This window comes from Pecten maximus, chromosome 1 (assembly GCF_902652985.1).
Source record: "Pecten maximus chromosome 1, xPecMax1.1, whole genome shotgun sequence".
NCBI lineage: Eukaryota > Metazoa > Mollusca > Bivalvia > Pectinida > Pectinidae > Pecten > Pecten maximus.
In genome coordinates this window covers 15,831,802-15,845,373 of record NC_047015.1, presented here as the reverse complement: position 1 = coordinate 15,845,373, position 13,572 = coordinate 15,831,802, and the positions used below count along the sequence as shown (strand labels likewise).

General features: G+C 34.0%; 1 protein-coding gene across 1 annotated transcript in view; it reads left to right on the top strand.

Moving 5' to 3' along the window:
• Positions 1–13,572, top strand: part of LOC117325942 (exportin-6-like) — a 55,610-nt gene that overhangs the window by 34,119 nt on the left and 7,919 nt on the right. Inside the window, exons 16-21 of the mRNA XM_033882474.1 lie at positions 3,408–3,600; positions 5,178–5,333; positions 7,765–7,879; positions 8,200–8,259; positions 10,244–10,355; positions 12,703–12,858. Of these exons, the coding sequence (XP_033738365.1) occupies positions 3,408–3,600; positions 5,178–5,333; positions 7,765–7,879; positions 8,200–8,259; positions 10,244–10,355; positions 12,703–12,858 (792 nt within the window). The remainder of the gene's footprint in view (positions 1–3,407; positions 3,601–5,177; positions 5,334–7,764; positions 7,880–8,199; positions 8,260–10,243; positions 10,356–12,702; positions 12,859–13,572) is intronic.

Sequence of the window (13,572 nt, the reverse complement as noted above, 5' to 3'; positions counted from 1 at the left end):
CATGTACAGTTGATCAGTCAGTAATTAACAACTAGTAACCTGTGTTATTATGTCAGTAATTAACTACCAGTAACCTGTGTTATCATGTACAGTCCAACAGTCAGTAATTAACTATCAGTAACCTGTGTTATCGTGTACAGACAGTTGATCAGTCAGTAATTAACTACCAGTAACCTGTGTTATCATGTACAGTTGATCAGTCAGTAATTAACAACTAGTAACCTGTGTTATTATGTCAGTAATTAACTACCAGTAACCTGTGTTATCATGTACAGTCCAACAGTCAGTAATTAACTATCAGTAACCTGTGTTATCGTGTACAGACAGTTGATCAGTCAGTAATTAACTACCAGTAACCTGTGTTATCATGTACAGTTGATCAGTCAGTAATTAACAACTAGTAACCTGTGTTATTATGTCAGTAATTAACTACCAGTAACCTGTGTTATCATGTACAGTCCAACAGTCAGTAATTAACTATCAGTAACCTGTGTTATCGTGTACAGACAGTTGATCAGTCAGTAATTAACTACCAGTAACCTGTGTTATCATGTACAGTTGATCAGTCAGTAATTAACAACTAGTAACCTGTGTTATTATGTCAGTAATTAACTACCAGTAACCTGTGTTATCATGTACAGTTGATCAGTCAGTAATTAACTACCAGTAACTTGTGTTATTATGTACAGTTGATCAGTCAGTAATTAACTACCAGTAACCTGTGTTATCATGTACAGTTGATCAGTCAGTAATTAACTACCAGTAACCTGTGTTATCATGTACAGTTGATCAGTCAGTAATTAACTATCAGTAACCTGTGTTATCATGTACAGTTGATCAGTCAGTAATTAATTACAAGTAACCTGTGTTATCATGTACAGTTGATCAGTCAGTAATTAACTACCAGTAACCTGTGTTATTATGTCAGTAATTAACTACCAGTAACCTGTGTTATCATGTACAGTTGATCAGTCAGTAATTAACTACCAGTAACCTGTGTTATTATGTCAGTAATTAACAACCAGTAACCAGCTGTGTTATCATGTACAGTTGATCAGTCAGTAATTAACTACCAGTAACCTGTGTTATTATGTCAGTAATTAACAACCAGTAACCAGCTGTGTTATTATGTACAGTTGATCAGTCAGTAATTAATTACAAGTAACCTGTGTTATCATGTACAGTTGGTCAGTCAGTAATTAACTACCAGTAACCTGTGTTATCATGTCAGTAATTAACTACCAGTAACCTGTGTTATCATGTACAGTTGATCAGTCAGTAATTAACTACCAGTAACCTGTGTTATTATGTCAGTAATTAACTACCAGTAACCTGTGTTATCATGTACAGTTGATCAGTCAGTAATTAACTACCAGTAACCTGTGTTATTATGTCAGTAATTAACAACCAGTAACCAGCTGTGTTATCATGTACAGTTGATCAGTCAGTAATTAACTACCAGTAACCTGTGTTATCATGTCAGTAATTAACAACCAGTAACCAGCTGTGTTATTATGTACAGTTGATCAGTCAGTAATTAATTACAAGTAACCTGTGTTATCATGTACAGTTGGTCAGTCAGTAATTAACTACCAGTAACCTGTGTTATCATGTCAGTAATTAACAACCAGTAACCAGCTGTGTTATTATGTACAGTTGATCAGTCAGTAATTAACTACCAGTAACCTGTGTTATCATGTACAGTTGATCAGTCAGTAATTAACTACCAGTAACCTGTGTTATCATGTCAGTAATTAACTACCAGTAACCTGTGTTATCATGTACAGTTGATCAGTCAGTAATTAACTACCAGTAACCTGTGTTATTATGTCAGTAATTAACAACCAGTAACCAGCTGTGTTATTATGTACAGTTGATCAGTCAGTAATTAACTACCAGTAACCTGTGTTATCATGTACAGTTGATCAGTCAGTAATTAACTACCAGTAACCTGTGTTATTATGTCAGTAATTAACTACCAGTAACCTGTGTTATCATGTACAGTTGATCAGTCAGTAATTAATTACAAGTAACCTGTGTTATCATGTCAGTAATTAACTACCAGTAACCTGTGTTATCATGTACAGTTGATCAGTCAGTAATTAACTACCAGTAACCTGTGTTATCATGTACAGTTGATCAGTCAGTAATTAACTACAAGTAACCTGTGTTATCATGTCAGTAATTAACTATCAGTAACCTGTGTTATCATGTACAGTTGATCAGTCAGTAATTAACTACCAGTAACCTGTGTTATCATGTACAGTTGATCAGTCAGTAATTAACTACCAGTAACCTGTGTTATTATGTCAGTAATTAACTACCAGTAACCTGTGTTATCATGTACAGTTGATCAGTCAGTAATTAATTACAAGTAACCTGTGTTATCATGTCAGTAATTAACTACCAGTAACCTGTGTTATCATGTACAGTTGATCAGTCAGTAATTAACTACCAGTAACCTGTGTTATCATGTACAGTTGATCAGTCAGTAATTAACTACAAGTAACCTGTGTTATCATGTCAGTAATTAACTATCAGTAACCTGTGTTATCATGTACAGTTGATCAGTCAGTAATTAACTACAAGTAACCTGTGTTATCATGTCAGTAATTAACTATCAGTAACCTGTGTTATCATGTACAGTTGATCAGTCAGTAATTAACTACAAGTAACCTGTGTTATCATGTACAGTTGATCAGTCAGTAATTAACTACAAGTAACCTGTGTTATCATGTCAGTAATTAACTACAAGTAACCTGTGTTATCATGTCAGTAATTAACTATCAGTAACCTGTGTTATCATGTACACTTGATCAGTCAGTAATTAACTACAAGTAACCAGCTGTGTTATCATGTACAGTTGATCAGTCAGTAATTAACTACAAGTAACCTGTGTTATCATGTCAGTAATTAACTATCAGTAACCTGTGTTATCATGTACAGTTGATCAGTCAGTAATTAACTACAAGTAACCTGTGTTATCATGTCAGTAATTAACTATCAGTAACCTGTGTTATCATGTACACTTGATCAGTCAGTAATTAACTACAAGTAACCAGCTGTGTTATCATGTACAGTTGATCAGTCAGTAATTAACTACAAGTAACCTGTGTTATCATGTCAGTAATTAACTACAAGTAACCTGTGTTATCATGTACAGTTGATCAGTCAGTAATTAACTACAAGTAACCTGTGTTATCATGTCAGTAATTAACTACCAGTAACCTGTGTAATCCTTCATATTGGAGTGTGCCTCTGAGTTTCAGTTACTGTAGAGCTGATTTTAAAGTTGAGTTTGATCTCTAATCAACTAATTTATGCTCTGACCTGAAGTGTATTTGTGCAATGACCTTGACATTGTTTATCAACCCTGACTTTCTGTATCACCTTGGCTTTGACTTCAGGTTCAACTATTACTGTACCGAGCATTGAGTAACTGCCTGCTGTTGGCGTGGCCTAACTTACCGGATGGAGAACAAGACTGGGGCAGTCGTGCTGCACACCACGTCACCTTTGTCAGTCAGCTGTCCCGTCACTTCCTTCAGCTCAAACCAAGAGTAGGAGCACTGGCCAATAGCAAACCCCTGCAGGAAGAAGGTGAGTAGGTCTAACAAGACCCAGTTTGAGGAGGATGGTAGGTCTAGAAAGGTTCTGAAGGAGGAGGGTGGGTAGGTTTAACAAGACCCAGTTTGAGGAGGATGGTAGGTCTAGAAAGGTTCTGAAGGAGGAGGGTGGGTAGGTTTAACAAGACCCAGTTTGAGGAGGATGGTAGGTCTAGAAAGGTTCTGAAGGAGGAGGGTGGGTAGGTTTAACAAGGCCCAGTTGGAGGAGGATGGTAAGTCTAGAAAGGTTCTGAAGGAGGAGGGTGGGTAGGTTTAACAAGGCCCAGTTGGAGGAGGATGGTAGGTCTAGAAAGGTTCTGAAGGAGGAGGGTGGGTAGATTTAACAAGGCCCAGTTGGAGGAGGATGGTAGGTCTAGAAAGGCTCTGAAGGAGGAGGGTGGGTAAGTTTAACAAGGCCCAGTTGGAGGAGGATGGTAGGTCTAGAAAGGTTCTGAAGGAGGAGGGTGGGTAGGTCTAACAAGGTTCTGTAAGACGGTGGTTAAGTCTAACAAAGCCCGGTTTCTGGAAGGTCATTTGATCTAACAAGACTATATAGAAGGAAAGTAACAAGTTACTGCCTTTGACATTTGTTGGTGGATTTTAACCAAATTTGTATAGAAGATGCCTAGATATTGTTCAAAAACGAGTGTTATCACTTAATGTTTGTGGGAGTGACTGTCCTTGATAAACTTTTTTCTAACCAAATTCTTTTTAGCTCTCTAAATTCTACATTTATAGATGGATTTTTACCATATTTATATAGAAGGTTTATATTGACAATACTTTAATTCAAGTTTGAAAACGATTGTTCTTGCTAACACATATTTAGTATATACATATTGTAGATAACATTTCAGAAAAAACACTTTTTAAGAAGTTTGTTTTATGTCACAATAGAACTAGTAGTAAAACAAAAATTAATAAATTACTGTGTAATTATTATTTGAGAAAGGAAGGGAGATAATTTGATAAATACATTAGGATATATTTTAGAACAAAATAAAAAAAAATCAGGAGATAAGTAGTTACTTTTGTTTAATGGTTGCAGATTTCAAGTGACTACATCATTATTAATTCACTAAATACAGTTCCTCTCTATGAAATTTCTAAAAACCATTTTTAAAAGAATTACCTAATCATTTTTTTCTATTCTTTTTTATTATTATTATTATTCCTTAAAATTAACCATTGTAGTCAAATTTTAATATCAAATTGTAGCCCGAGGTAATTACCACCTGCACAAGCTCATGAGGAACATCACCTAAATGCAACAAAAATGTTGCGATTTTTTTCACGCACTTTCTCCCTCATTTTGGATGTGTTGACATGTATGATTTCTATAATGATTTTTGTATTGCAGCAGTGTGGGAAACTTGGCTATGCCATAGCAATCTTGTTTTAGAGAAAAATAGATATATTTATCCAATGATACTTTAAATGTGCATTACGGGTATAATTTTTATGGCAGGTCTTCTGTTTGAACTACCATCTGTAGGCACAGACTAGGAAGTCTTTTCCTGATCATTTAGGTACATGTCACCATTATTTAACTTATTTCTGTTGTGTTGACAGCTAAGCCAATTATCAAGAAAACACTTCATGTTTTTGAGGACTGGATTGAGGCTATAGCGGGGGAGGTAGTGAGAAGTAAACAGTTGTGTTATCAGTCTCTACAGGAAGTCATACAGGTGGCGCTACTGGTCTTTCCTGTGTACCTTCAACAACCAGGTGAGATATATATGTTATAATTAATTAATAAATTTGAAGAATTTAGTTGAATATCACAGAGCAATATTTATTGCTATCTATACTGATAATTGATATAACTTTGTAAATGTTCACTCATATCGCCATCAAAGGTATAAATAGATACTAATATCTCATTAATACAACTACATTTAAACTCATATCTCATGATCAGAACTGTATAGGGAAATCCCATTACTACAGCTATATAGATACTGATATCTCATTACTACAGCTATATAGATACTGATATCTCATTACTACAGCTATATAGATACTGATATCTTATTACTACAACTATATAGATACTGATATCTCGTTACTACAACTATATATATACAGATATCGTATTACTACAACTATATAGATACTGATATCTCATTACTACTATATAGATACTGATATCTCATTACTACAACCATATAGATACTGATATCTCGTTACTACAACTATATAGATACTGATATCTTATTACTACAACTATATAGATACTAATATCTCATTACTACAACTATATAGATACTGATATCTCGTTACTACAGCTATATAGATACTGATATCTTATTACTACACCTATATAGATACTGATATCTCATTACTACAACTATATAGATACTGATATCTTGTTACTACTATATAGATACTGATATCTTATTACTACAACTATATAGATACTGATATCTTGTTACTACTATATAGATACTGATATCTCATTACTACAACTATATAGATACTGATATCTCATTACTACAACTATATAGATACTGATATATCGTTACTACAACTATATAGATACTGATATCTCGTTACTACAGCTATATAGATACTGATATCTCGTTACTACTATATAGATACTGATATCTCATTACTACAGCTATATAGATACTGATATCCCATTACTACAACTATATAGATACTGATATCTTGTTACTACTATATAGATACTGATATCTCATTACTACAACTATATAGATACTGATATCTCATTACTACAACTATATAGATACTGATATCTCATTACTACAACTATATAGATACTGATATCTTGTTACTACTATATAGATACTGATATCTCATTACTACAACTATATAGATACTGATATCTCGTTACTACAACTATATAGATACTGATATCTCGTTACTACAGCTATATAGATACTGATATCTCGTTACTACTATATAGATACTGATATCTCATTACTACAGCTATATAGATACTGATATCCCATTACTACAACTATATAGATACTGATATCTTGTTACTACTATATAGATACTGATATCTCATTACTACAACTATATAGATACTGATATCTCATTACTACAACTATATAGATACTGATATCTCGTTACTACAACTATATAGATACTGATATCTTGTTTCTACTATATAGATACTGATATCTCATTACTACAACTATATAGATACTGATATCTCGTTACTACAACTATATAGATACTGATATCTCATTACTACAACTATATAGATACTGATATCTCGTTACTACAACTATATAGATACTGATATCTCGTTACTACAACTATATAGATACTGATATCTCATTACTACAACTTTATAGATACTGATATCTAATTACTACAGCTATATAGATACTGATATCTCATTACTACAACTATATAGATACTGATATCTCGTTACTACAACTATATAGATACTGATATCTTGTTACTACTATATAGATACTGATATCTCGTTACTACAACTATATAGATACTGATATCTCGTTACTACAACTATATAGATACTGATATCTCATTACTACAACTTTATAGATACTGATATCTAATTACTACACCTATATAGATACAGATATCTTATTACTACAACCATATAGATACTGATATCTCGTTACTACAACTATATAGATACTGATATCTTATTACTACAACTATATAGATACTAATATCTCATTACTACAATTATATAGATACCGATATCTCATTACTACAACTATATAGATACTGATATCTCGTTACTACAACTATATAGATACTGATATCTTATTACTACAGCTATATAGATACTGATATCTTATTACTACAACTATATAGATACTGATATCTTGTTACTACTAGTCTATATAGATACTGATATCTTGTTACTACTAGTCTATATAGATACTGATATCTCATTACTACTATATAGATACTGATATCTTGTTACTACTATATAGATACTGATATCTCGTTACTACAACTTCTTCTGAATAACCAAGAGGTTTGGGGTCATGATACTAGGCCAGTAGCATGCTTGAATGAAGGGCTATCATTTTATCTAAACAGTTTATTTAGATGAATGATATTGATCTATCTCCATGGTCACAGCTACGGGTATACTTTAGTATAATGTATTTCTATCAATATAAAAACTCCAACTTATTCCTTGTTTCAGATGTTATTGATAACTTCATGAGTTTTTTCCTGGCATTATTCCAAGGATTGAGGGTCCAGATGGGAGTGCCATTTACAGAACAAACAATACAGACCTTTATGGGGCTCTTCACCAGGTACTGGAGCCTTTCCTGCCTATGAAGAAATGATCTATACCAGAAATCTGTTTTGATAAATTATAAATATTGCATAACAATAGTAGATTTGCTTTTATCTCTTGTACATGCACACCTCTTTTCATTGCTTTTTTGCTCTTCAAACAAATTCCCTGAAAACTCATTTTTTATCTCAAAGGAAGATACGTAATTGTATTTACTAAAATTAAGAAAAACAGACTGATGCAGTACACTTTTGTCGGTTTTATTCAATTGTCAAATTCCAAATGGATTATCTACAATAAGTTTGGAACTAAAATGTTCCTTAAAACTTTTTTCAGAGAACAGTTGGCAGAGACAATCAGTCAAGGCAGCGGTGCAGCTCAACGAGTTATAGAAAAGTAAGCTAACTATACTTTATATAAGTACCAAGGTAATATAGATGTACACAAAACTAATAGAAAAGTAAGCTAACTATACTTTATATAAGTACCAAGGTAATATAGATGTTCACAAAACTAATAGAAAAGTAAGCTGACTATACTTTATATAAGTACCGAGGTAATATAGATGTTTACAAAACTAATAGAAAAGTAAGCTAACTATACTTTTTCTAGTACTGACTGGTAAAATAGATGTTCACAAAACTAATAGAAAAGTAAGCTAACAATATTTTATATAAGTACTGAGGTAATATAGATGTACACAAAACTAATAGAAAAGTAAGCTAACTATACTTTATATAAGTACCGAGGTAATATAGATGTACACAAAACTGATAGAAAAGTAAGCTAACTATACTTTATATAAGTACCAAGGTAATATATATGTACACAAAACAGATAGAAAAGTAAGCTCACTATATTTTATATAAGTACCGAGGTAATATAGATGTACACAAAACTAATAGAAAAGTAAGCTAACTATACTTTATATAAGTTCCGAGGTAATATAGACGTTCACAAAACTAATAGAAAAGTAAGCTGACTATACTTTATATAAGTACTGACTGGTAATATAGACGTTCACAAAACTAATAGAAAAGTAAGCTGACTATACTTTATATAAGTACCGAGGTGATTGTACTTGCACAGGTATTATTTATAGAGAATAGTAATGCTAAAATACAGTTGACCTCTTTAGACAGGTTTAACTGTAACAGTGTTATGATACAGGTGACCTTCCTAGACAGGTTTTACTGTGTTTGTGATATGATATAGGTGACTTCTCTAGACAGGTTTTACTGTGGTGGTGTTATGATACAGGTGACCTGTCTAGACAGGTTTTACTGTGGTGGTGTTATGATATAGGTGACCTCGCTAGACAGGTTTTACTGTGGTGGTGTTATGATACAGGTGACCTTCCTAGACAGGTTTTACTGTGTTTGTGATATGATATAGGTGACTTCTCTAGACAGGTTTAACTGTGGTGGTGTTATGATATATGTGATCTCGCTAGACAGGTTTTACTGTGGTGGTGTTATGATACAGGTGACCTGTCTAGACAGGTTTTACTGTGGTGGTGTTATGATATAGGTGACCTCTCAAGACAGGTTATACTGTGTCTGTGATATGATACAGATGACCTTCCTAGACAGGTTTTACTGTTGTGGTGTTAAGAAACAAGTAACCTTCCTAGACAGGTTTTACTGTGGTGGTGTTATGATAGAGGTGACCTTCCTAGACAGGTTTTACTGTTGTGGTGTTATGATACAGGTGACCTTCCTAGACAGGTTTTACTGTGGTGGTGTAATGATATAGGTGATCTCGCTAGACAGGTTTTACTGTGGTGGTGTTATGATACAGGTGACCTCTCCAGACAGGTTTTACTGTGGTGGTGTTATGATACAGGTGACCTCTCCAGACAGGTTTTACTGTAGTGGTGTTATGATTCAGGTGATCTCTCTAGACATGTTTTACTGTGGTGGTGTTATGATACAGGTGGCCTCTCCAGACAGGTTTTACTGTAGTGGTGTTATGATTCAGGTGATCTCTCTAGACAGGTTTTACTGTGGTGGTGTTCTGATTCAGGTGACCTCTCCAGACAGGTTTTACTGTGGTGGTGTTATGATACAGGTGACCTCTCCAGACAGGTTTTACTGTAGTGGTGTTATGATTCAGGTGATCTCTCTAGACAGGTTTTACTGTGGTGGTGTTCTGATTCAGGTGACCTCTCTAGATAGGTTTTACTGTGGTGGTGTTATGATACAGGTGACCTCTCTAGACAGGGTTTAATCATTAAGGTTTTAAAGATTGATTAAATGTAATTACAGAGAATAATAAACAATACAGAGAATAACAATTATTCCTTATTATACAAATGCATGTATGTATGTAGTTAATCAAGTGCTCTGTTAATTAGTGGACATATACAACTTGTTTACAGATTTCTAAAGATCCTTGAGCTGATTGTACAAGAGCCAGGCTCAGCATTCAAAGCTTTCTTACCCAATGTGATATCTATATGTATGGACCATGTGTATCCCATCATATCACAGGTAAATAAAATAAATCATACTTCATTGTAACCGTGGTGGTGGTGTTATGATACAAATGACCTTCCTCTCTCTGTCCTGTTACTAGTCAATGATACTCTCTCTGTCCTGTTACTAGTCAATGAAACTCTCTCTGTCCTGTTACTAGTCAATGATACTTTCTCTGTCCTGTTACTAGTCACAATGATACTCTCTCTGTCCTGTTACTAGTCAATGATACTCTCTGTCCTGTTAATAGTCAATGATACTCTCTCTCTCTGTCCTGTTACTAGTCAATGATACTCTCTCTCTCTGTCCTGTTACTAGTCAATGATACTCTCTCTATCCTGTTACTAGTCAATGATACTCTCTCTATCCTGTTACTAGTCAATGATACTCTCTCTCTCTCTCTGTCCTGTTAATAGTCAATGATACTCTCTCTATCCTGTTACTAGCCAATGATACTCTCTCTATCCTGTTACTAGTCACAATGATACTCTCTCTGTCCTGTTACTAGTCACAATGATACTCTCTCTCTCTCTGTCCTGTTACTAGTCAATGATACTCTCTCTATCCTGTTACTAGTCAATGATACTCTCTCTGTCCTGTTACTAGTCACAATGATACTCTCTCTGTCCTGTTACTAGTCACAATGATACTCTCTGTCCTGTTACTAGTCACAATGATACTCTCTCTCTATCCTGTTACTAGTCACAATGATACTCTCTCTCTCTCTGTCCTGTTACTAGTCAGTGATACTCTCTCTATCCTGTTACTATCCACAGTGATACTCTCTCTGTCCCATTACTAGTCACAATGATACTCTCTCTCTATCCTGTTACTAGTCACAGTGATACTCTCTCTGTCCTGTTACTAGTCAATGATACTCTCTCTGTCCTGTTACTAGTCACAGTGATACTCTCTCTGTCCTGTTACTAGTCACAATGATACTCTCTCTGTCCTGTTACTAGTCACAATGATACTCTCTCTGTCCCATTACTAGTCACAATGATACTCTCTCTCTCTCTTCTGTTACTAGTCACAGTGATACTCTCTCTATCCTGTTACTAGTCACAATGATACTCTCTCTGTCCTGTTACTAGTCACAATGATACTCTCTCTGTCCCATTACTAGTCACAATGATACTCTCTCTCTCCTGTTACTAGTCAATGATACTCTCTCTGTCCTGTTACTAGTCACAATGATACTCTCTCTGTCCTGTTACTAGTCACAATGATACTCTCTCTATCCTGTTACTAGTCACAGTGATACTCTCTCTGTCCCATTACTAGTCACAATGATACTCTCTCTCTCCTGTTACTAGTCAATGATACTCTCTCTATCCTGTTACTAGTCACAATGATACTCTCTCTATCCTGTTTCTTGTCCTAGTGATATTCTCTTTCTATCCTGTAACAAGCCAAAAAGGTTGGCATGTAATCTTTGACTCTATGTACAATTCAGTTTATTTCAAGAACATGAACATTTGTCACCATTCATTTGATAATGAACTTCAATAGGTGTAGACAAGCTTATTATCAGGCATAGGTTGATTGTCAAATAAATACTGCAGAAGTTTTAAAATCAAAATCTATTCTCTTTAACACCAATATTTTACATCCATTTATGTATAAAGCCAAGTGAGGATGGTATATTATAAAGCCAAGTGAGGACGGTATATTATAAAGCCAAGTGAGGACGGTATATTATAAAGCCAAGTGAGGATGGTATATTATAAAGCCGAGTGAGGATGGTATATTATAAAGCTAAGTGAGGATGGTATATTATAAAGCTAAGTGAGGATGGTATATTATAAAGCCAAGTGAGGATGGTATATTATAAAGCCGAGTGAGGACGGTATATTATAAAGCTAAGTGAGGATGGTATATTATAAAGCCAGGTGAGGATGGTATATTATAAAGCCAAGTGAGGACGGTATATTATAAAGCCGAGTGAGGACGGTATATTATAAAGCTAAGTGAGGATGGTATATTATAAAGCCAAGTGAGGATGGTATATTATAAAGCCAAGTGAGGATGGTATATTATAAAGCCAAGTGAGGATGGTATATTATAAAGCCAAGTGAGGACGGTATATTATAAAGCCAGGTGAGGATGGTATATTATAAAGCCAAGTGAGGATGGTATATTATAAAGCCAAGTGAGGATGGTATATTATAAAGCCAAGTGAGGATGGTATATTATAAAGCCAAGTGAGGACGGTATATTATAAAGCCAGGTGAGGATGGTATATTATAAAGCCAAGTGAGGATGGTATATTATAAAGCCAAGTGAGGACGGTATATTATAAAGCCAAGTGAGGATGGTATATTATAAAGCCAAGTGAGGATGGTATATTTTATATTTCCAGCGCCCAACTCCTGATATCAAACAAGGGCTTTACGAGCTGCTCCACACTCTGTTGATGAATAACTGGCGACATTTCTTCAAAGGGTCAGTTTTGACCATGCTTCAATCCAAAACTGAGGAAGTAGTGAATGCTGGTCAGTTTACACTTATCATGCAGGTAAGTCACACTTACCATCATGTACACTTGTGACTTATATCAATTCAAAGAAAGATTCTCGCACAAAATTAAATGTACTGCAAAAAAAACAAAAAAAAAACACTTCGTCATCCCTTAAATGCTAAATCCCTTTAACTTATACCAACTTAAATGTACAACAAACCAGATATCTTATACCAACTTAGTTGTACAATAAATCAGATATCTTATACTAACTTAGTTGTACAACAATCAGATATCTTATAACTACTTAATTGTACAATAAATCAGATATCTTATACCAACTTAATTGTACAACAGACCAGATATCTTATAACTACTTAATTGTACAATTAATCAGATAACTTATACCAACTTAATTGTACAACAAATCAGATATCTTATACCAACTTAATTGTACAATAAATCAGATATCTTATACAAACTTAATTGTACAACAAATCAGATATCTTATACCAACTTAATTGTACAATAAATCAGATATCTTATACCAACTTAGTTGTACAACAAACCAGATATCTTATACCAACTTAATTGTACAACAGACCAGATATCTTATACCAACTTAATTGTACAACAGACCAGATATCTTATACCAACTTAATTGTACAACAAACCAGATATCTTATACCAACTTAATTGTACAACAAATCAGATATATTATACCAACTTAATTGTACAACAAATCAGATATCTTATAACTACTTAATTGTA